This window comes from Phaenicophaeus curvirostris, chromosome 2 (assembly GCF_032191515.1).
Source record: "Phaenicophaeus curvirostris isolate KB17595 chromosome 2, BPBGC_Pcur_1.0, whole genome shotgun sequence".
Taxonomy (NCBI): Eukaryota; Metazoa; Chordata; class Aves; order Cuculiformes; family Cuculidae; genus Phaenicophaeus; species Phaenicophaeus curvirostris.
The window spans coordinates 36183565-36207212 of NC_091393.1; the positions used below are offsets into that span (position 1 = coordinate 36183565).

The 23648-nt window shown below is 40.7% G+C and overlaps 1 protein-coding gene across 3 annotated transcripts in view; it reads right to left on the reverse strand.

Moving 5' to 3' along the window:
• Positions 1-8695: 8695 nt before the first annotated feature.
• WASF1 (WASP family member 1) overlaps positions 8696-23648 on the reverse strand; it is a 69355-nt gene continuing 54402 nt past the window's right edge. Inside the window, exons 4-9 of one of the 3 annotated variants that reach the window (XM_069851712.1) lie at positions 16890-17043; positions 16134-16251; positions 15146-15315; positions 12885-13064; positions 11198-11835; positions 8696-9586 (exon numbers count right to left, since the gene is read on the reverse strand). In XM_069851712.1, coding sequence (XP_069707813.1) covers positions 9429-9586; positions 11198-11835; positions 12885-13064; positions 15146-15315; positions 16134-16251; positions 16890-17043 — 1418 coding nt within the window. In that variant the 3' untranslated portion in view covers positions 8696-9428. Of the gene's footprint in view, positions 9587-11197; positions 11836-12884; positions 13065-15145; positions 15319-16133; positions 16252-16889; positions 17044-23648 lie in introns of all 3 variants that reach the window. The other 2 variants (XM_069851713.1, XM_069851710.1) reach the window with 2 other exon arrangements.

Below are 23648 nucleotides of genomic sequence, written 5' to 3' on the forward strand. Positions count from 1 at the left end.
AAAGCCCTTTGAAATCCTCGAGGCCAATCGTACCTGTCCACTACTAAACCGTATCCCTTAGCAGCTCTTCTACCCATCTTCTAAATACCTCCAGGGATGGTGACAACCACTTCCCTGGGCAGCCACTTCCAGTACCCAACAACCCTTCTGGTGAAGAATTTTTTCTTGATATCTAATCTGAACCTCCCCTGGTGCAACTTGAGGCCATTCCCTCTCATCGTATCACTTGTTACTTGGGAGGAGAGACCAACACCCACCTCGCTACAACCTCCTTTCAGGCAGTTGTAGACAGTGACAAGGCCTCCTCTCAGCTTCCTTTTCTCCAGGCTAAGCAACCCCAGTTCCCTCAGCTGAGTCTCCTAAGGCTTGTTCTCCAGCTGTTGCTCATGTGAAGAGGCAAACTTCACATGCCCTCGTCTGCGCTTCTGGGTGTTCGATTGTGGTCAGTCCATGCTGTGGCCCCAGTAAAACCAGCCCCAAGCACAGGTGAGGGTTGCGATCTTGGGGATGTGAACCAGGTGCTCAAAAGCAGCACAGAAAGGGCAGCGGCCAGCAACAGAGGCAAGCACGGCTGCTGGCTCCTTCCCACCACCATCCCAATTTGTGCAGAGCTCCGCTTCCTTTCATGTAATCAACAAATTAGGTTCTCTAATTTGCCTTACAAACAATTTACCTTATGAGCTCACACACTCGCTCCTTTTTTTTTTTTAAGAGGTTTAGCAAGCAAACAGCGGGAGACCAAAGAATTAAAGCCATAAAGTAATCTGCATATAATCAGTAATTACCATGAATCAAACCCTCGTTCAGTTCAGCTGGTTGTTATTTCCCTGATAATGTAATTCTCTGTGCTGACAAAACTAGGAAATGTTCATTTTTACCAGAATGCAAATAATTTCCCGCTGTGAATATAATATTGTATAAAGCAGTTTAGCGACCACATAAATCCAGCTAATGAAATTTATAGAGGGTATAAGGACTATTAAAATCAGGGAGAGGGGGAGGAAATGCAAAAGTAATCTCTCCCATGTGTGTTGGGAGATTATTTTGCCAGCAGGCTTTGGTTAAACACCTCCTTACAGGTGTCACTGACTGTGACAACACCGGGAGCTGATGTGGATGATGGCAGGTGCTCCAGCAGGGCTTTTGTTTAGCCCAAATGCAGGGTGACAGGCACGTGTGGCTGCAGCCACAACACCAGCTTTGGTTTATCCCCGTGGGACCTGCTCAGGCCTCATGGTAGAGAGCCCCACAGCCACCACTGGGGCAGGATAAGCCATCAAGGCTGGTACTAACCAAGTAACGAAGGGGACAGGGTGTTTTTCTGAAGGTCTCTGGAGACCCTCACATCTGGACACTGTGCAAGCTGCAGAGAGGTGACAAATCAGCAGAAGGTTTTAAAAAACAAAGAGGCATCTAAGCCTGGCCTGAAAATCCCTGAGATTTGAGGTGGTAACTTTTCTATGTGACCTTGAATATCTCCATCAGATTGGGCAACCTTATCTAGTGGAACGTGTCCATGCTCATAGCGGGGCAGGTGGAACTAGATGATCTCTAAGGTCCCTTCCAACCCAAACTATTCTGATTCTATGATCTACAGAGAGTGACCTGCAGGAGCTGCCTGGAAATCCAGATATATTTGGTTGTTCCCAGAGCTGGGTTCTCCCTACCAGGGGCACAAGGGCTGAGTCTGTGCTTTCTTCGTCTGATTCATCCAAAGACAAATCATCAGCACTGAAACTCCTCCTGGCAGGTACTAGGGCACAGCAGCTCTGCAAAGAATGAAGGATAAAGAAGCAAAGGTGTTATTCTAGTGTTTTCTTCTAATTAATCACTGCTGAATTACTGCTAGGAATCCCAGCAAATTATACTGGCTTGTAGGAAACACCTGTCCCATTTGGGAGCATTGATAACTTTTTGTGATTTTAAACCCCAGAAAACACATCCCTGGGCTGCTTGATGGCCCCTTGCATCCCTACTCAGGGTCATGTTGGCCACATCCTGCTAGCGATGTTTATAAACTAATTTTGACTCAGAATCATAGAATAGTTTGGGTTGGAAGGGACCTTAAAGATCATCTAGTTCCAACCTCCCCGCCATGGGCAGGGACACCTCCCACTAGACGAGGCTGCCCAAGGCCCCATCCAACCTGGCCTTGAACACCTCCAGGGATGGGGCAGCCACAGCTTCCCTGGGCAACCTGTGCCAGTGCCTCACCACTCTCATAGTGAACAATTTCTTCCTAATGTCTAGTCTAAATCTGCCCCTCTCCAGTTTATACCCATTGCCCTTTGTCCTGTCGCTACAAGACTTTGTAGAACAGTCCATCCCTCCCCAGCTTTCCTGCAGCCCCTTCAGGTACTGGAAGGTCACTATAAGGTCTCCTCGGAGCCTTCTCTTCTTCAGGCTGAACAGACCCAACTGTCTCAGCCTGGAAAAAAAAGCCAAAATGCATCCAGGAAAATTCAGCCTAAGCCATTTGCTTGGCCTGAAGGGGCAGCTCTAAAGCTGCACAGGTACACGGACACCTGGGCTGCACGCTGCATTCTCGTGAAGGCAGAGGTCTTGGGCAGTTTGCTGGAGTTATTTCTGGCGTGTAGTGAAGTGCAAAATCAATCTGTGATAATACGGCACCGAGCGATGCAGAAGGCCCTGAGGAGTACTGTTCTGAGATATTAAAATTGTGAAGAAAATGCCTTGTAGAGGTCTGGAAGTGGCTGAAACAGTCTAAAATCACTTGGAAAGAAGATAATTTTTGAAGCTTTTCTTGGAGTGATGCTGCCATGAGACTGTGTTAAAATGATCCAGGTTTTGCAATAACAAATGCTTTGTCTTTAAAAACATTAAAATGAGGGGGATGGAAAAAGGAAATAACATGTCTGTAGGGGGAGCCCTGAGCTGTCTTCTGTCTGAAAGTGAAGCTATTGATCCTCCAGAGAAAGAAATGTAAGGAGGGGAATATTCAGCCCTGTTTGGCGAGGGATGCTTGAAACCTGCTCTGATCTGTATCCAGATGTTTCCAGCTGCCAAAAGGATGGTAGTCGGAGCAAGTTCCCAGAGCTTGTAAATACTCTAAAACTAAAACTTTAGAAGAAATTGGAAAGATGCAATTTTTTTTCGGAGGCTGTTGCTGCTGCTGCTGTCAGGGGCTGCTGGCAGTCAGGGAGCACAAGCGGTGATGAAGGTAGCAGAACCCCTTCTCCAGGCAAAGGGGTTAGTGGTGGGGCAGGGAACATTTTTTTTTTCAGCATGGCAGGGATCAAAGAGAAAACGCAGGCTTTGTAGCTCCAGTGGGAACGGGATGGCACATGCAGCTCCAGCCTCACAGAGTCTGCACCGAACCCTCATGCCCGTTTCCCAGGGCTTGACCATATGTCCTCGCCCAGCAGCAGCTGGGATAGGAATGGGGTTACCATCTCCTCCCTGCCCCTCCACATCTGCCCAGTGGTGTGCTGCCAGGCCCTCTTCATTCATCCCTCAGAGCTGACAGCTAAGTCACTCATCAAACCAAGCGTTTTTTAAGCACTTCAACCTGCCTCAGCTCATTATCATAGAATCATAGAATTACCAGGTTGGAAAAGACCTCCAGGATCATCAAGTCCAACCATTCCCATCAATCACTAAACCATGTCCCCGAGCAACTCATCCACCCATCTTTTAAACATCTCCAGGGAAGGTGACTAGACAACCTCCCTAGGCAGCCTCTGCCAGTCCCCAGTGACCCTTTCTTATGAAAAAATTTTTCCTAATGTTCAGGCTAAATCTCCCCTGGTGCAGCTTGAGGCCATTCCCTCTTGTCCTGTCCCCTGTCACTTGGGAGAAGAGGCCAGCACCCTCCTCTCTACAACCTCCTTTCAGGGAGTTGTAGAGAGCAATGAGGTCTCCCCTCAGCCTCCTCTTCTCCAGGCTAAACAACCCCAGCTCTCTCAGCCGTTCCTCATAAGGCCTGTTCTCCAGCCCCTTCACCAGCTTCATCGCTCTTCTCTGGACTCGCTCCAGAGCCTCAACATCCTTCTTGTGGTGAGGGGCCCAGAACTGAACACAGGATTCGAGGAGCAGTCTCACCAGTGCCGAGTCCAGAGGGAGAATAACCTCCCTGGACCTGCTGGTCACACCGTTTCTGATACAAGCCAAGATGCCATTGGCCTTCTTGGCCACCTGGGCACACTGCTGGCTCATGTTCAGTTGGCTGTCAACCAACACCCCCAGGTCCCTCTCCTCCAGGCAGCTTTCTAGACAGACTTCTCCCAGTCTGTAGCACTGCACAGGGTTGTTGTGCCCCAAGTGCAGGACCCGGCACTTGGCCTTGTTAAACCTCATGCCATTGGACTCTGCCCAGCGGTCCAGCCTGTTCAGATCCCTTTGCAGAGCCTCCCTACCCTCCAGCAGATCAACACTTCCACCCAGCTGAGTATCATCCACAAGACAATACAGTCGGATTGGGTGAGGGGCCACTGTCCCAGGCAGCTCAAGGGGCAGATGGGGGACACCAAGATCTGCCAAGGGGTGTTGACGTACCCGAAGCAGCTGGGAGTCAGCAAGATCCATCACAGCTGCAGCCACCAAGAGTGCGTGAAACGTCTCCCACAGGCAGGCTACTGACCCAAGAATTGCTCAAGCGCTAAAAGTAGTAAGGAGTGGAAAGGAAAGGGAAAAACTGGCCGAGCAGCCCCAAATTTGGAGACTGCTATTACTGCCTATGGTCTCTGGCTGCAAGTCCTCTCCTGGAGTTTATGTTGCTGCCTGTAGAAGAAAGTGAGAAAGAGTAAAAACTTTCCCACTCCACCCTGTAGCTGAGGCAGCAGAGCAGACACTTGATGGAGCTCGAGTTGAATTTCTGTCAGGTCTTTTGCTGATGCAGACCTCAGCTGCAGAGGCTCTGGGGAGGCTTTGTCGCGCTGTCTCTTCTTGGAGCAGCTCTAGTTTGTGCAAATACCAGGCTTTAGGGCTCAAACTGCTGACACGGTACCACGGTGCTATGGGTACCCTGCTTCAAGCTAGCAGCTTTGCAGGGAGCTGTACTTGGCTGTCGGGCAGGGGTTTCTGCAACATCCTCTGAAACTGGGTTTGACCCCCCAGACCCCATAGTGACCCATGGGCTGAGGAGACCAAGACGTGCCAGCCCCACGCCAGAGCCCACATTTCTGTCTGCATCCTCAGATGCAGACTAGGAGATGTCTGGCTGGAAATCTGCCTGGAGGAGAAGGACCTGGGGGTGTTGGTTGACAGCGACTGAACATGAGCCAGCAGTGTGCCCAGGGAAAAGTGTGCCTGGTGAAGGGGCTGGAGAACAGCCCTTATGAGGAACAGCTGAGAGAGCTGGGGTTGTTCAGCCTGGAGAAGAGGAGGCTGAGGGGAGACCTCATTGCTCTCTACAACTACCTGAAAGGAGGTTGTAGAGAGGAGGGAGCTGGCCTCTTCTCCCAAGTGACAGGGGACAGGACAAGAGGGAATGGCCTCAAGCTCCACCAGGGGAGGTTCAGGCTGGACATTAGGAAAAAATTTTTCACAGAAACGGTCATTGGGCAGTGGCAGAGGCTGCCCAGGGAGGTGGTTGAGTCACCTTCCCTGGAGGTGTTTAAGGCACGGGTGGATGAGGCACTAAGGGACATGGTTTAGTGATTGATGGGAATGGTTGGACTTGATGATCCAGTGGGTCTTTTCCAACCTGGTGATTCTATGATTCTATGATTATCAGAGCAGGCTGGGGGCTCAGGACCACCAGGTGAAGCAGGTGGGAATGCACTTCATTGGGGTGGCACCACTGGGGTGGCAGCTGCATCCCAGCTGAGGTGGTCCCAGAATCATGGAGGATGCTAGTTGCAATGCAACTGGGGCCATCAGGACCTGTTTGTACCCTCAGCCCCTATGGCACCTTTCGAAGCCATCTCAGCATTAATCTGTCCATTCATCGAGACAGGCGATGGTATGTCAGCATCTATGTGGATGCTGAGGAGTGCACCCCTGCGCCACATGTAGGGAAGGATGATTTTATTGACTAAAGGTCTTTTTAAAATGTCTCCTGCTTGTTTGAGCCAAATTTAGCAGGAGATTACACAATCCCTTAATGATATCTAGCACATAATGGCTGCTGTTCACAAAGTAACACTAAAAAAAGCACCAGAATTATGTGTCCTTGTCATTTTTGTTCCGTCAGTACTTGTTCTTTTTCATTTATCTATTTATTTTGGTCTGCCCATAATGGCTGTGTCATCGTTACTACTTTTACCTTGCCATAAAACCCATTAGCGACCAATTTTGCACTTTTGGTTTTTGTTCTGGCTCGGCCACTACATACCTTTTGTTTCTTCTACACTTACCAGTTTATTCTTTTTCCCCCCCATTTTGCAGGAGGAGAAGTAAATAATTTTAAACTGTCACAGATTACAGTTCAAGAAAGACATGAAGTTGAACAAAGGTTTCTCTTCACTTATATTGAACATTACTGACACGTTATTTCTGTGGCAGACTTAGAATCTTTGATTTTAACCAGCTGCTACAGATGTACAGAAGTAAACAACAGAATCTATAAACAGTTCAATACAGAAGACTTGATTTAGTACCTTACGAGACAAAGCAATCAATAATCTATTACACATCTAATGATGGGCATGAATAGCCCCAGCAGCGCTCTGAGTGGTGTTCCACCAAACGAGAGGGGCAGTTCGGAGACCACAGTACGAGGAGCACAAATCACCGAGACTGCAAATGCTTTGCCTGGAGTAGATCTATAAATGCAAATATTCAAATTCAACAATCACCTCTTGCTACTACTGAATCGCACCATTGCTGTCTGGAGACTAGTTGCTATGGCAGAAAGCTGCAGCGATGGCAGAAGGCCAAGGATCCTGCCTTTGAAATGTTAACTGAATTTAACTCTTGACTTTTCTCAGACAAGATTCACTACTTGGTGTGACTGTGTCATATTAAATGAGTGCTTTGTCTGCCCCGGGCACTGGCTTGGAAGGGATATTATTAATCACTGGGACAGCGAAGCAGGTCAATAACAACCACTTGTCAATAAGGATTTTTTTAATACCTTTAAGGCGATAGCTGCAGTCACATAGGGGCCTCTTTTCTTTCATTTCTTTTTATTTTTTTCTTTAATCTCTTCTTTTTTTTTTCTCCTATTTTATTTTTTTTCATTAAGCTATCTCCTTGCTTTAGGCAAGTTATACCCAGTTCACCGTGCCTGGATGCACTCAGCACATACCTACAGTCCATGCAGGTGTGATGGTGAGATGAGGAGATCCTCCATTTCCAACAGTTACAGCCCCGGCACAGACATCCTGCTGCTCTGTTTAAATAACAACGTAGGCTGCTGTCTGTAATATCCACCAGGAAAGTCGTGGGTTTAGAGACTTCAGCAAGAAACAGGTATAAACATCAGCTGAAAAGCAGTTTTGTGAATAGTGGAATTACCTACACATGGAATTCAGGCACAAGCTCTTCTTTCAGCTGTCTAAAGTGTAGCTCTGGCTCTCTGCTTAAAAGGTAGCTGCAGGTGGGCATACTGTGCTTTTACTCGATCTCAGTCCTTTTCAGCTGAGTAAATGACATCTCTCATTTAGTTATTGGGACAGATCTGGCAATTTAGGATTACTGAGATTCAAGGAAACACCTAGATTAAACGCTATCAAATATTCATGCAGTTGTGCTTCTGACATCTTCTCTTTAATGTTATTAAGGAGGACGCACATGTTTAAAGTTAACCAAGAATGGCAGAACAAACCAGATGGCGTTATTGTGAAGACAACTGCCAAGAGCAGCATACAGAGAAGAACCACATCCCCAAGTCATAAAGATGCAGATTCATAAGTTGTGACAAGGATTGTTTTCCTACAAACACAATAAAAGGCATTACTGCTGCGGTGGACAAAGTCTTGGCTATAGTAGGCTATGTCCAAAATTATGACGGCAGCTGAGACGGTGACAGTAGAGTTGGAAGGGTCGCTGTACCCTATCCTGACTCCAGTCTCTATCTCTGGAGTTTTGCCCAGTCTCAAGAGGAGGTTAATAACTACATGCCCCTCTAAATTGTTCTGTAGCCTTCAGAACATTTCATGTTCCACCTTCAGAAATCTCGTTCTGACTTTCAACACTTGTTTTCCTTTATTATGCAATTCCATCTTCCAGGAATGAGTGTGCAAGGTAAGAGGGCTCTTGCACTGCCACATTTCACTTCTCAACAGGCTTTTAACCATGTGCTCAGGCTTGAAGGGGTGATTCCAGAGGAGGGAAACACAAAAGCCCTGCTCAACATGCAGTACACTGCTCGACAGCACTTTAAATGAGTCTGCAGCATCGCCCATGTTCTTTGTCATCTTTCATTAACCATGATTTTAACTGCAGCATCTTCCCTTCTTTTATCAAGACACATTGATGGTAAAAGTTCGTTGGGTTTTTCTTAAAGAAAAAAACCACAATCCCTAAATCAAATAAGCCACATTTTTTAAAAAAAAAATAATAAACTAATGGATCACAGTAAGATTTCAGCTTTTTTTTTGGTAGACCTGCATATAAGGTATCATTTAATGATACATGTTTTCTTGTTTAACACAGGCCCTTAGATCAAGTGCAGAATACCGACTGTAACTTTGTAAACCATAGATTGAATCTCTGAAATCCAAGGATCCCTCAGGCATACCAGTGAAAAGCATGCTTGCTGAAAAAGCAACAAACAGAAACATTTAAAATGAACTATTTATTAAATCAAACTGTTATTTTAACAGTTACATAAGTTACACAGCATGTTTAAGTCAAAAGATTTCACAAGGAAAAAATTTAAACTTTTATTATGCAGGCAAAATAGTACCACACAATATGTACCTGGGAGGGAAGAAGGGAAAGGGAATCTCTAAACATTCAAATAAGGCCATAATTATTTAAAAACAACAATAAAACAATAATACCCCCCCCCAAAGATCCGTTTTCCTTTCAGTATGTTCAGTGCTGCTAACCATACGTACTTTTAGTGTACAGGTATAACCGAGGCAGTGATATCTTGATAGCTAGGTTTAATGTTTTAAAACACTATCAGAAGTGGAATAAGGCTCATTAGTACATACAGTTGCCCTTGGAATGTCAATCTCAGTTGCCTTCATTAACTTAAAATTCACAAAGTGCACAGTTAAGATATGCCAAAAAATTGAAACTGCTACTCTACCAACAGCTGCCCATGCTTAATACTTAGTGGTCTATTGGAACCAAGTATGTTCTTTCAGAAAACATGTGTAAGAAAAGCCACTGTAAAACATTTAGTTTCAAAGATGCACTAGGAGCTTTCTGTAAACTGAAAAGTAGAAAAACATGGATTGATTATGTAAAGAAAAGAATACAAAAACACTAGAAATGACCATCAAACTTTCAAAGAACAAGCACCACAAAAGACATTAGCATTTGATTCTGCAGTGTACAGCAATGTAGTAAATTTACTCTAACCAATCCACTTCATCAAATTCTGAATCGTCTTCTGAATCACTGTATTCCACAGCAATGCGACGAGAAAGTATAGTAGCAACATCGTTCTCAATGCGCTCATGCTTAGCTTCTTGTTCACGCTGCTCTTCAACTTTGCGTAGCTGAATACCTAAAGAACATCAAGTCACAAACACATTACTCTCCTCCTTTATCATTATACAAAGTATTTAGCTCATGATTCTAAAATGCTTTGCAAGGAAAAAATGAAGGCTGAGGACACTGTCCTCAAGACAAAATTTCTGTCAAGTTTTTACAGGAGTGCCCGAACCGCAATGGCAGACTAAATCATCAGTCTTTCTACTATAATATCCTGCTTTTGATTTCCCATTAAAAACACACCCACATTTTTAGCACCCTTGTAGTGATTAAGCTATTTTATTATTTTCATTTCCAAATTATTTTTATACTCTCTCTTCATGGTCTCAATTTTTACAGCTATTTGAGTAGCCTAACAAGACAGGATTACTTATAGCTTGGTTTTGATCACATAATGATCTGCTTCCAGATAAAGTATTACTTAGAAGATACTGACACATACTGACAGTATGAGATAGTTAAATCCAGTAACTTAGTTAAAAATGTGACAGAGATTACATATTTTGGTTTTATACTCAAGACATCACAAACTGACACAGTCTAAATATGACCTACATCCTGTACTTAATACTCTCTGTCCTCAACTGATGGGGCCTTAGGTGGAATTTAAGCTGTTATAACTTGAGCCTTTGTTTCTGGTGCAAGACTGGATCAAAAGCATTTTCAGAAATCACCTAAATTATACCAGCAAGCTCTCCTTCATTAGTTTTTTTGATGACATTCTCTGCTACTCTTCATGCACCATTGTTGATGCTTCTTTAGATTCAATGATGTTACCAGTTCATGTGCATATAGATGCTTTAAAAATATTTTTAATTAGTATCTACTGATATTACAGGACCATGCAGATTCTGTACTGTGTTGTAGGTATGGGGAGAACCAGAAGCATGTAGTATTTCAAATGTTTGAGAAAGATTAACTATTCAAAGATACCAGATAGTCAAACAGCAGCATGCAGAGTGCGGTGGGGACTTCTCCAGCTGCAGGCCCATAAGCTAAAAGGTATAGCGTGTACAAACTGCTTTTCATCAGGTTATGAGGAAAACCTTGCTCTACATCTCTGCCATTCACTTGCACTCTGCCAGCTGGGCACCTTGCAGCGTAAATACCGCTCTGCCGCTGCACCCAGACTTGTCAAGGTGAGATACTTGGCAGCTTTAAGTCTTAACCAACAATTTCACAATGGCATTTATATGTTGTTGTAATCCACTGATACACAATCAAAATTCCAATGCAAATTGATCTGTTCTGATTTTATCTATCAATCTGTGATAAACAATGTTTTTGTCTTCTACACAATCTGTAGGTTATCAGAAACACGTTACATTTTTAGGTAAAGAGAAATTAAGATATAATCGCCACTGATCACATATAAACATATGTACTTTTTCTTTTAAAATCTAACTTCCACAGAGAACCAGTTTTGCCATTGGAACTAAATATCTGATAAGTGCAATTACAAATTCAGTCTGTCTGCCTACATCGTAGAGAACATGAAGCAGAACAGTCTTCAGATGCATTTCTAACTTCTTATACATGTGAAATACTCCACCACTCAAAGCTAACGTGCATTCAGCGAGTTTCTGAGACCATTCTTTTTTGCCCCTTAATAGCCAAACATTACCTTTCCGTATTGCTTCCAGCAGAACGCTTCTAGCATCGCTAATTACAGGAAGAGTTGATGGATGGCGTTTGGGTTCAGAAGCGGGAATCACTTGCGATGGTGGAGATGGAGGCATTAGGGGGGCATGAGGGCCAGGGACAATGGTTGTAGGAGGAGGGTGCAGAACAGGAGGAGGGTGAGAAAGGGCTGCAACTGTGACAGGAGAAGAGGGTCGAATGCCAGGAGGAGGCAAGGGAGGAGGTGGAGGTGGTGGAGGAAGTCCCTGTACTTCAGCTTGAGGAGGAACTGGGTGAACAGGTACAGGTTCACACACTTGGGCAGCTCTAGTGACAGGAGGAGATGGCTGTGCTAGGGGAGGAGCAATAGGAGGTGGAGCTGGATGTAGGACTCCAGGAGCTATCTGGAGAGGAGCTGGTGGAGGTGGCACAGCTGGGGCCTGCAGAGCAGCTGTGGGAGGGGGCGGGGGTGGTGGGACTGGAGGTGGAGGAGTGGAAGTCATTGCAGCTCTTAATGATGAAGTTGACAAAGCAGATGGAAGAGGTGGCGGTGGTGGCGGAGGAGGAGTGGGGCTCACAAACACTGGTGTTCTGCCTGTTGCTGGTGACTGAGGACGATTTTCTGCCAAGCCAGTAGTAGAACTGAAATATCCAATAACAGGACAAAGTTATCAGAGCTAGAGAGTGGAAAAAATAGTAACAGATTCATTTCTATAACCTAAGAATATTGAATGCTAGGCATTAAAGAGCATTATGTACTATGATGATTTCAAGGTATTCATACCTCATACACAAGGAAATCTAATTGTTAGTATGGAGAACGCATCCATCTTCCAACAGGCCTTCACTCAAATTCATCTATTAAACAAGTTTATGCTTTTATATAAACTTGAACCTTGCACTTGTCCCAAGTTTTATTTTAAATAAGTATTTAAGGTGTGATGACAGGGTGAGTGAGGCTAATATCAAATGTCATAAATTCTAAGTACAGAGAGGTATATTTATATGCTAGATATTTATTGCAGTGCAATGAATAGGTGAACTGAAGAAAACAAAAGGGAACAGTAAAATTATTTCCCAAAAGACCACTAGAGGATTTCTTACAGCTCTGTGGAAAATTCATCTAAGAGTTATGCATTTCTGTGTATAATCTCCTGAATAGTAAAAATACATTCTTTTCAAGAGAGTTAACATCTTGCTGATGTAACAACGATGTCTGAAAAAAAAAAAAAAAGCACAGTTGCGATTTGGTAAATGTGATGAATATATAGTTTTGACAGCTGATCGTCTTCCTTTCAAGCAAGCTGAAACCCAGCCCAGCAAAAAAATTTTCAGATTATGGAACTTCCAAAATTCCAAAGTTAAAACCTGAGATTCCAACATCTTTCACGGAAAGATTTTCCATGCAGTTATCTGTCTTGCCATTTAACTCAAAACGTGATGCAGTCGCAATAACAATGGCAAGGTGAGGCCTGTCACCGCATTGGCATTGTAGGGGGTTTAGATTCCGACCTTTCTCTCCAACTCCTGTGCAGCCCTGCAGCTGCAGACACATCAGGCCTGTGGACTTAGACAGTCCCTATGACATGTACTGCCTGGGCTACGTGGAAGTAATACTAATGGACTGTTAGGGGGATGGTGGACAACTAAAACTCTTCAATAAATCTCCATGTAGCTTGACCACTCCGTACCTAACACAAGGAGGCACAGGTTTCACCTCTCCTGTTCCGTGCATTGGAGGTGGCGGTGGTGGTTCATGTGGTCTGACCAATACTCGCTCCTCGGCTCTGTTCAGAAGTTCAGACATCTGGCTATAGGGTAATGCAGAAAGTGAATACGATCCATCCATATGGTCCACATATGCTTGAGATCTGCAGGAAAACAGAGAAAAATGATCCATCGTAAACTTCAGTAAAAGTAAGCATTACTGCCCTCAGCTAATGCTCTATACTTCAGTTTGATTTCTGAAATCAAGTATCTTCTCTGCACCGATGTTGCATATTATACTTCATGGCTTTTCAATAATTTATCTCCCTTTCCATACCATTGCTTCTAGCAGCTCAATGGCTGAATGCTTTTGACAGGTAGATCAGACGATTTCTACAGTATGTGTGTGCTCTTAGTGTTTATTAGTCACATTATTTTGAGTTAAGTAAACACAGCAATACAATCTGGAGAACACATATACCAGAGTGTATTATGAAACAAGCATTATACTCAGTAATCGTTTCTGCTCCTCAGTCCTTAGATATATGCAACCACATTCTTTTATAAGATTCGCGAAACATCCATTGATGTATGAACGGTAGAATTTACAACTGAATAATTTAGCTGAACTGCTGTCAGAAGATCTATATTCCAATATATAGAGAGAACCCACTACTTTAGATCTAATATTTTGTAGCTATACAACAGATACAAGGAAGATAATCAAAATATCTACTATTGAGCAGCAGCAGTAAACGAAGATAACTACACCTTAAAATGATTCACCTTTCTTGTTGACAACAACTTTAAACACAGCTAAAGGACCTGATCACTTTGGAATTTTAATTAACTACTCAATTAAAGATTTTAAGAAGCTTCTCTATTAAATTCAGAGGAAATGTGTTTGCAGAACACTTTCCAACAAGTAAATCAGTACTCTGCATCTTCCACATACTCTCACCACTGTCATATCTAACCTATTAAACTCTTTGAGGATGAAGCCTTACTGTTATTCAAAAGCACAAAAGCACAGTGCTGTTCTGTATTTGAATGACATCCTCTGCACATGTAGTGCTCCCAAGCACTACAATATTATTTATAATTGCTTTACTGGTACTGACATAATCAGTTAGGTCAGGGTCACAGATGCAAAAGGAGTCCTGCAACAAGTGCACCTAGTGCGGAACCTGAGGTACAGAACAACAGAAGGACAGCAGGAAAGCAATGTTTCTGCCAATGACTCCACAGAGCATTTTACACAGATAAGATACTACAAAACCATTCCCAGAAAAATACTAATCGTCATAACTTGAGTTGTATCCCACTCACTGAAATGCACCGAGACCATTTTTACTTTCTAAATTCAGAGAGCTAAGTTATACTTATCCACTATCACTAGTAATTTTTTTTGAAGGGCTTACAAAGCTAAACCAAATGTTCACTTAATGTTTTTTTTGTCAGTGAAGGAGAGGGGAAAAAATTAACTGGTTTTTTTTTTTTTGAGGACAAGGAATGCTTTATAATTAAAAAAAAAAAACAACCTTGAACAATGCCCCAAAACCACACCACCAAAACTCCTAGTATTAGTTGTCAGCCCTCTTTCCCATCAGAAGTTTCTCAGCTAGTTTTGCACCAACACCAGAAGTGTAAACACAGCAGGTGTTTACCATGTGAAATGCTACTTTTAGCCACCAGCAAATGCGTGCCGTGAAATGAGAATCCAACAGGTTGGATTTTGTAATAGACTATAAGCAGAAACATCAATCAAATCTTGGATTTGCTCAAGAGTAAAAAGAAGCTCAGTGATCTCATCAGAGTTCCAAGTGGCTGTTTGTTCACATCACACCCATCATAAAGCCTTGCCAGTGTCTGCCTAAGAAAAAACCAAGAGGCCGGAATAATAGGTATTTTGCAGGTCAAGAGTGGAATGTAGTGACACACTTGGTTCCAAGCTTGAAACAGTGACTGTACACCTTTTTCAAGTTGCAGATGATGACACATCCTCAAGGATACAATGACTTCCAAGGATACACACTACTCTTAAAAATAATAAGATAATAACTACTCCTTTAAGGACACACTAAGTAAGTATGTTAAAACTGAGATTTGATTGAGCTAAATCAATGATTTCCAGTGCATTTCAAGAATAGAAGTAGCATCTCATCATTTACCATTTCTCAAGCGTGTTCACTGTGTAGCATGCACATCTGTACTTAGTAAAGGATAGAAAAAAATAAAAAGAAACCTTGATTCAAAGTGTGAAGCTGGGCCATTAGCAACTTCAATGTGCTTATGTAAGAGGTTAGCATCATCTTCTGCGAGCTCCGGACCTTGGGCTAACTTCTGCCACTCTCTCCGTCTGTCATGAGGTGCCCTTGGCACTTTTTCTGGTTCATGAGGGCGATCTAGATTTTTCTGCTGTAGGAGAGTTGTGCAAACAAAACTAACAACTAAGACAGTGTCTTTTATTTAGTTGCACTTAAACATCACAGCCACAAAATAATGAAAAACAATCCCAGTTCAAGAAAAATTTACTTCCAGTCTAAATATGATAACTCAACAAAAAAAAGACTTGTAAGAGGCAGGAACTTCAGTCTAGTAGATAATTAGATGAATAATACAGAGAAAAATAACTGTATAAGTAGTTTTTTATTCTAACTCTGAAATGCAATTATCAGTCTGACATTTATATTTACTGTCTCCATGTATGAAATATATAGAATAACGGGGAAGAAAGTAGCATTACCTTTGCAGAAGTGTTTTAATTTTAACAAAACATAGACAATGTGCTCTGTACCTACTAACTTCTTTCTGGTTAAGAATAAATGTATTCTATTAGAATATCATTCGAGCTTTTTCATCTGCAAGACTGTCAGAATTTTGTAGTATAAAAACACATTCCACTGAAACTCTTTATTCTCGCTTTATTCCTCCTTCTTTCCCCTTTTTGATTCATTGCTAGAAGACTTACAAGTTTTGGCAAATCTGCTGTTAGTTACATTAAGATAGCATGAAAGCTCTAGGCCCTTTCATATTATTTTATTATCATTATTAATATTAAATACTTATTTGTTAAAGTTGATGGAATTGAATGAAGACAGGTAGCTTTAGTGGAATGAAGATGACTGTGAAGTTTGGATTGTAAATTGCAAAACCAAAATGTATCAGATCTGCAAGTAAACTCTTTCCCAGAAAAAAAAAAATCAGAAACTATATAAAGCTAAAATATTTACCTTCTGCTTCCTCTTTTCTTTTCTCTTGTCCTCGGTGTCCTGCAACATTTTTTCCTTCCACAGATCAAAGAAGTATGAAGGATTAGTATAAAACTTCAAACCCTCTTTTCCATCATCCCTGAAATACAATGACGCAAGCAGGGCATGTTATTTATTTGACAACACATGAATGCAAATATTAAGGCAAAAGAATGGCATATTAAGGACTACCTAGCATCTCAGATCCTGAAATATGAAGAACATTAAAAAGATGAATATTGGCATCAGATTTTAGACAAGCAACTTTAACGCAAGCTGGAGATAAGGGAGATAAATCAGAGAATTCCCATCCCAATTACTGAAATCTTGCTCCTAAAATAACGAGCAAATTCATGTGGCTGCTTGTGTTCAACTACAGATTCAAATAGACTTTGGGACAGGAAACAACATTAATTTCCATCTAAGACCTTTCCTTCTATGTACTTAACTGCTTATTTTCTTCACACTCAAGAGTGTTACAGTTTAATAAATGCTGACATTAAAAAAAGCCTCTTTTTAAACACCGTTGCACTGGGGTAAAATTTGAGTAAATTTAAGCATAGTTTTAAGGCTTATAATGCCTCCTGCTGCCTGTATTCCTCCAGCAGCTTCAGAGTTTTCTAGTGTGGCTCCCCAAACATTCAAGTGCTACCCAACATGAGCGAGGTGTCTGGATATTGCATCTCTGTTATATAAAATAAGGCTGAAATTGGTTTTGATTAATGTCATTTTACTAACCTGTAAGGAGTGAGAATATTAAGTGGAGGTGGCTGTTCACAAACGTCATAAGTTTCTTGCAAAGGAATAGGCAGAGTTTTGCGGTCAAACAGCTGTTGATCTTGAATTGTGGAACTCCGGAAAGCTTTCCTCATCGTAATATCCTGCAGTGACACTGAAAGGGGATAACACCATTTAAAAAAACCATCAAAGGCAGTTTATTTGGATTAATCTGGAATTGTTTAACACTAGTTAGAATATTAAGCATTACTACTAATATCTTATACATTTTATAGCGAATATAAATTCATCTAGCACTATCGACATAGCAAGATACTAACAGTTTATGTGAAAACATGCTTGTAATTTTCTAGTATATTATTCTCTTTTTGGCTTCACAGGAAACTTTTGCTCATCTGCGCAGATATCAGAACTCTATCTCTCCAAAGTAATTCAACAAATTGTTTACTGTAACTATAAAACACCACCCTGTAGTTGAGAAGTACCTAGTAACATTTACCAATTCCATTTCACAATCCTTTTGGTACTAAAAAATTACTCTCTGTCTTGAGGTATAAGATGTCACCTTCATCCTATCACCAAGCCAGACTTTGCATTCCTTGTATGTAGGCAGCAGTTCCACTGAAGGCCCACAGAGACGCCAAACCAGCAAATCACTTAAGCTGATGATACCGAGTTTTAATGGAAGGCTGTGTTCCAACACAAGAAACTAGTCAAATGTTGTGTTTTAATCTGACTGCTTAATCAAGATGAGACTTCTCTGTTTAGTTCAGGTGAGACACTTTGAGTTTTTAAGCATGGTAGTAAGGAATGGTCAATTATCTTTACGTAAGATTTGAAGGAAAATAACACCAGGTGAACATGAAATTAAACAGTGGTTTGAAATATATTTACTTACTACTTTTAAAGTGCATGTATCTTTTTCTATTTCACAGCTGTTAAAATTTAGTAAAAGATTGATGGGAAGGTGACCACAACTGATGAAACTTGCACTTTTGATTCTGATAACAGTGTACCTGTTCAGTTTCATATTTCTCTCTCTCCCTTATCCTCAGTTACTACATCTGCGAAGCTCAGGTGTGTCTTGAGACTAACTTTGCAGTCAGCATTAGACTTCACTAAATAAAGCAGCAGCCCTTTTTATTGGTTTGGGCTTCTTTTTCTTGGCTTTTTTTAAAATTTTTATTTTGTTTTATTTTAAACTGGAAGCAATACTGAAAACAGCCAGTTTTAAAACATACTAGCAAGGAAAGTATTTTCAGCATGACAGTTTATCTGTAATTAATTATGTTTATTTTATATAAACAGGGTGATAGTGGTGCCTCTTCACTAAAGATGAGAGGTCCGTGTCATCCATCCCCCTCCCCCAGGGCTTTCAGGAACAATTTTTTAAGAATCTGTTCAAATTGAATGCTGCATTTCACTCTTGTTCTCGTAACACATACGAGTGTAAGTATATATGTACGTACACACAAAGAGCTGGATTTCTGTTATACGATAACAAAGTGGCAGAAGGCAGGATTTTTTCCAGAGAGCTTTTAATTCTTGTAATGTCCTATCTTCTTACCTAATCATATTGGCAGAATCCTTTGTGAGATGGGATTTATTTGATTTTCAGTTTGGCCTTTGAAGTTTATTACAGCTGGCAAGGTTGTGTGTTCCTGGAGAAGTTTCCTCGTTTTTACCCTTAGGTTCTATTTCATTAGTATCTTTTATCCTTTTTAATACCTTTAATTAGCTGCTTGGAAGCCTTTCTAAGTATGTGAAAGAAGTATTATGATGTATGAACGTCAGCTATGAGTCTCAGTTTCTGCAGGTATTTTTGCACTCATAAATAACCATATATATTTTGTACCTGTCAAGAAGTACACGTTATTTCCTAGCAAAAGTTCACAAGTAGAAGTACAGCGTTCTACCTCATCTAAAAACCTAGTTTTAGATTCTCTTATACTTCAGCTGTTTTTCCTTTGGGTTGTTGATTTTACAAATCCCACCAAATGTCTTTGTTCGGGATTGCCTGGCAGTCCTGCAAGTCTTTAAACTCTCACTTATTGGAGAGTATGCCAACAAAAGCAGAAGTTAATACACTTCTTTTTGAACCTGTGTACATTCTGAAGGCAATGAAGTAAATAAACTTATTCCAATAAATAAACACAGTTCTTTGTTTTAATATCAAAATGCTCACAAAGTACGCAACACCATACTATTGAGACGTACACTGTTCTATAAACTCTTCATTAGCATTCTTTAATATCTTCAGTGAGCAAATACAGCTGGTCTAATCCATAATCTCCATCTCCTTGTTTAAATCTCTACTTTTTGTAAACATGTACAAGGGGATTACACACCTGAGCATAATCAATCAATCCCCAACAATAAGTGTGGACTACTTTCTCTCTATAACTAAGCTACATAGTAAAGGTCTTCATAGAAAACATATACATACACGTCAAAGAGCTAACAGCATTTCCTGCACTGATATCCAGTGACTAGCATTCACAGAAAAGCATGCCAGTATTCAAAACAACTCACTATGTTATGACAACATTACTAAGGAAATGAAAGGACTTGGCACTCAAAATACTGAGACCTGTGACATGGATATAACGTCCCTTCAGAGAGGGATCAGGTAAATCCCACGTTGCCAGCACAGTGTAATCCTGGACTGCACAGGGTATGGCTTACAAAGCCATTCGTTTAGCTTGCCAGCTGGCTAAGAAACAGGAGCCCCTGTGTGGCTTGCCACCTCAGTGGGGAGAATATGTGAAAACCTGGCTGGTCATTCGGCCACTTAGCTTTGGCCGACTGACAACCGGCACAACAGGTCAAACAATTGGATGTATGAATTCAAGTGCAAAAAGAGATGGGACACCAAAGGAGGAATTGGAAATGTTGCAGGGATTTGACTTGGTGCTGACCAATTTAAGCTTCTAGTTGCCTAATTCCTAACTAGTATCAGAACTTTCCTGTAGCCTAAAATCCTAAATTTCATATGGATAACATTTTCCTTAAAGTCCATCTGCTACACCATTTGTGTTTACTGCACTGTAAAACAAAAAATGGGGTCTTAAAATAATTTCCTCAAATGTTGAGAAGCTCACAATTTAAATTAAAATTTCACTCAACAAACTGAACTAATGCCAATTTCTTTTTACTGTGTCTGTTGTTTGGGTTGTACAGAAAGACTTACAACATCAGCCGGCCTAACTTCCTGTATACTACAATACTTTCCACATAATTAAAAATTATCTCTGTCAGAAAGCTAAACTACCAACCTTTTGTACATTTGGTACAAAAAGAGATATGTTAGCCTATTTTTATTTGTAATCAAAACTTAATTCCTGGGGGGTGGGATGAGGTATTTAAATTGCACTCCAATAAGATACAATAATTGGGTTCCTTTTAGGATGAACTACATATTAAATAAAATAACACATCAGTAATATATACACATCATAACATTTTACCTCCTGACAACAGCAGGAAAGAAAGAATGACAATATCAATGAACAACTTAGTTATAAGATTTCAATTAAAGGTAGTTAACTGGGGGACTTTTGAAAATTCAGTTCCCCAACATGCTGCAATCTTGAAACGTGATTTCTACTTTATGTCACGACCCAGTTTTCATCTACTCCCTGTTCTTAACTTTGATTATATTTATACCCAAGCCACCAAATTTCTCTTCAGAGGCTAGAGCTGGTAGGTGAGCAGCCCCTTAAAATGGGATTTACTACCCTTTCCAAGCCTTACCAGGGGCTGCAAACCCTGACTTGAAAGTTGACCAAGTTTCCCATTTTCAGAACAACAGACTGCAATTAGCTGCCAGCTTTTTAGGTTTCTCCCCACTAGATGCCACCTTTTTGCCTATAGCAAACCCTCAAACATCTCTAACATTAATCCAGCAAAACTTCTGAACCGCTGTCCTTTTTGTGATAGAGGACTAGTTCCAGAATGTTTAGAAAAAAAATAAGCACATGTATTCAAAGCTGGAAACCTACTGGATTAGTATTCACAGCATTGTTTGATTCCTTTCTTGAATTATGCTGGGCTACTCACTCAAAGCACTTCTGCCATTAAGTTTCTTATGTTGCTTCTCACATTTTTAACAAATATGCTGTACAAATCAACAATCTGTTATGGTCCGTTTGAGATTTAAACAGAATTAGGCAGTTCATATTAAAAAACCACCGAATTAACCCCAACATATGCAGATAAACTTAGTTCAGCAATTCTCCTGCCATGATATCATTTATTTGATTCACATACAACTGTTTTCTAATACTTCATTACACTGCAAGTCAGAGCTGTACTGTGTATCAGCATTTAAAAAGAGAAAAGCTAAAATGAATATTCTTTAAAAAACTGTCAGATTTCTACAGATATTAAATTATTTACTTGTAGTAGTACTTCAAGCTTAATGCCACAAAAATTCACAAAAACGTGGGAAATTAACAAAAATCTATTATTATACTCACAACATCTGCATATATATGTAGAGAGTTAGTAATGCTATTTGTAAAGTAAATAATTAAAAATGGTTGCAAAGAAACTACACACTTACGGTTTATTTTCAGACCTATGAAGATATCTTATATTGCAGGTGTATCGAAACAGTGAATCTTTGTTCACCTCCATAGCAAGAATGTGTTTTCCCTCTTCTAAACACAACGGCAAACATGGTAACTCCTGAGTACATACAGGCTAGTTTCCCATAAAATTGAAATAAGGTTCAGTTTACTTAAGAAAAGAAGAGGATTTCTTTTTGTCTGCGTGCAAGCTTAGTATCTCTTCTGAGTCGGGGAAGACCACATATATGTAAAAGGAATAAAGGGTGTAAAAAATAGATTACAATATGAAATTCGTAATTCTAAGAAACCAAAAATTTGAAGAGAGTAATAATTCAAACCAAGTCAAGTTCGTAGCAATTCTTCTGTGACAGAAAGACTGTGCATCAGGAGACAGTTCCTTCAGGATACAATCCTAACCTTAGTTTTATGTTTTATTCTTTCACAGAAATATTGTAATAATACAAGATGAAAAAAACACAGAAGACTATTCAAAAAGATTCAGAGCTTTTTATTACCTTGACTCTACCAGAAACATCTTGCCAAGTATCTGCACCTCGTTCAAACAATCTCACTTGGGCTGTTTTTGTTCATGCCACTTAGCTTTAAATGAATCTTAATTCCTTCCTCTTGTGTAATAGCATGGGCCCAAAGGAACACATTAAATCTTCTATTACTGCCTGATGGCAAAGAACTAGCAAATGAGACTCATTTTACAAGTGTATCCCATTTTACATATGCTGTTAGCTGAGCAGAAGTACTGAAATTTCCTTAATTCTTGCAAAGAGGGTTAAGAAAGGTAAATCCAAATGTTTTCCACAACTTCATGCATTAACATCCTCCAGCTATTTTAGCCAAGATAAAGACTCAAACAAAACTATTTGTGAGGAAGTTCTAAATTTCAAGCCCAAAACAGGATACTGAAGGAGAAACAGTCTCCCGATCCCTACTTTTTTTAAGGAAATATAATACCGAATTCCCTCTCATCTCCTTTGTCCTCATCTGGTGACTCATTCTGGGCAGACGTTTGAGAATAAGGAACACTGGCTATGCCTCAAGGACTGGATATTCTTAGGTATATAAAAATAGTCATTTAATAGTTCCTGACACTGAGGACTACATGTGCTCCTCTGAAGTACTAGCAGTCGCTGCTGTTCTATGGAGTGACAGACAAAGATCCAGGGTATTGGATTTGCGCCACTTTGGACTTGATCTTTTTCAGCCCTATTTTCTTTAATTGCAGTATCTGTTCCTTCAGCTATACAGCTCAGCAAATGCTACAGCATACACAGTACTGTGAAAAGTTAATGATCCAGTGCATTTGGGACTACATGTTATTGAAAACTACTCCTAGCAATTCTCTGATGTGAAATAGTTGTGAATATTTAGTATTGTAACCTACAACCAAACTTGTCACAGGCCATTTACACAAGAAAGTAGTCTTCCATCCTACTATCCTGTATCATCCTTAGATGCTTTAACTCAATAGCTCAAAACAGTCTCCCCATTTTCCTGAAAGGTGAGTGGCTGCCATATCAGCATATATCCCATCCTGACTTAAACAAACAACTAGACTGTCAAGAGTAAATGCAGAAATGATGTTAGCACTCTGAAGTAATACATGTCTTACAACATTACAATTGCTGAAAATTTGTTACTATACACAGAACAGATATTTTACTTTATCAAATCACGGTAAACATGGTATTTTATTGGAAAAAGAGGTGTATGTGTATGATTTATGCTCAGTTGTCACGAGACTTGGAAAATCTCATTAATGTAAGAATTCCTCTAGCTAAGTCACGATTTCATGGATAATCTGCTACTAGGGAGTGAAAAGCTGTCTTTCGAAATTTGCACTAAAATTAATGTCACGCAAAGTATGGAATCAAAATTTCCTAAACTTAATTTTGCTATTAGTGGAATTTCAACATTGCTAACTAAACACAGCCTGAAGACCATGTTCCTGGTTTTGACACTTCATCCTTCCTGAATGACACATAACTATTACACCTAGACAGTTAGAAATGAAACATTTCTATAATTTGAAATTGGATCCCACACACAATCCAAAGGTTTTTTTCACTAGAGGATGTTGCTCTAATTTCTAGGGCTTAGCCATATAGTCATTGTTTAGTCAGCACAAAGCCTAGCCATTGTTCAAATCCCATAAAAATTCTACCTTACAGGC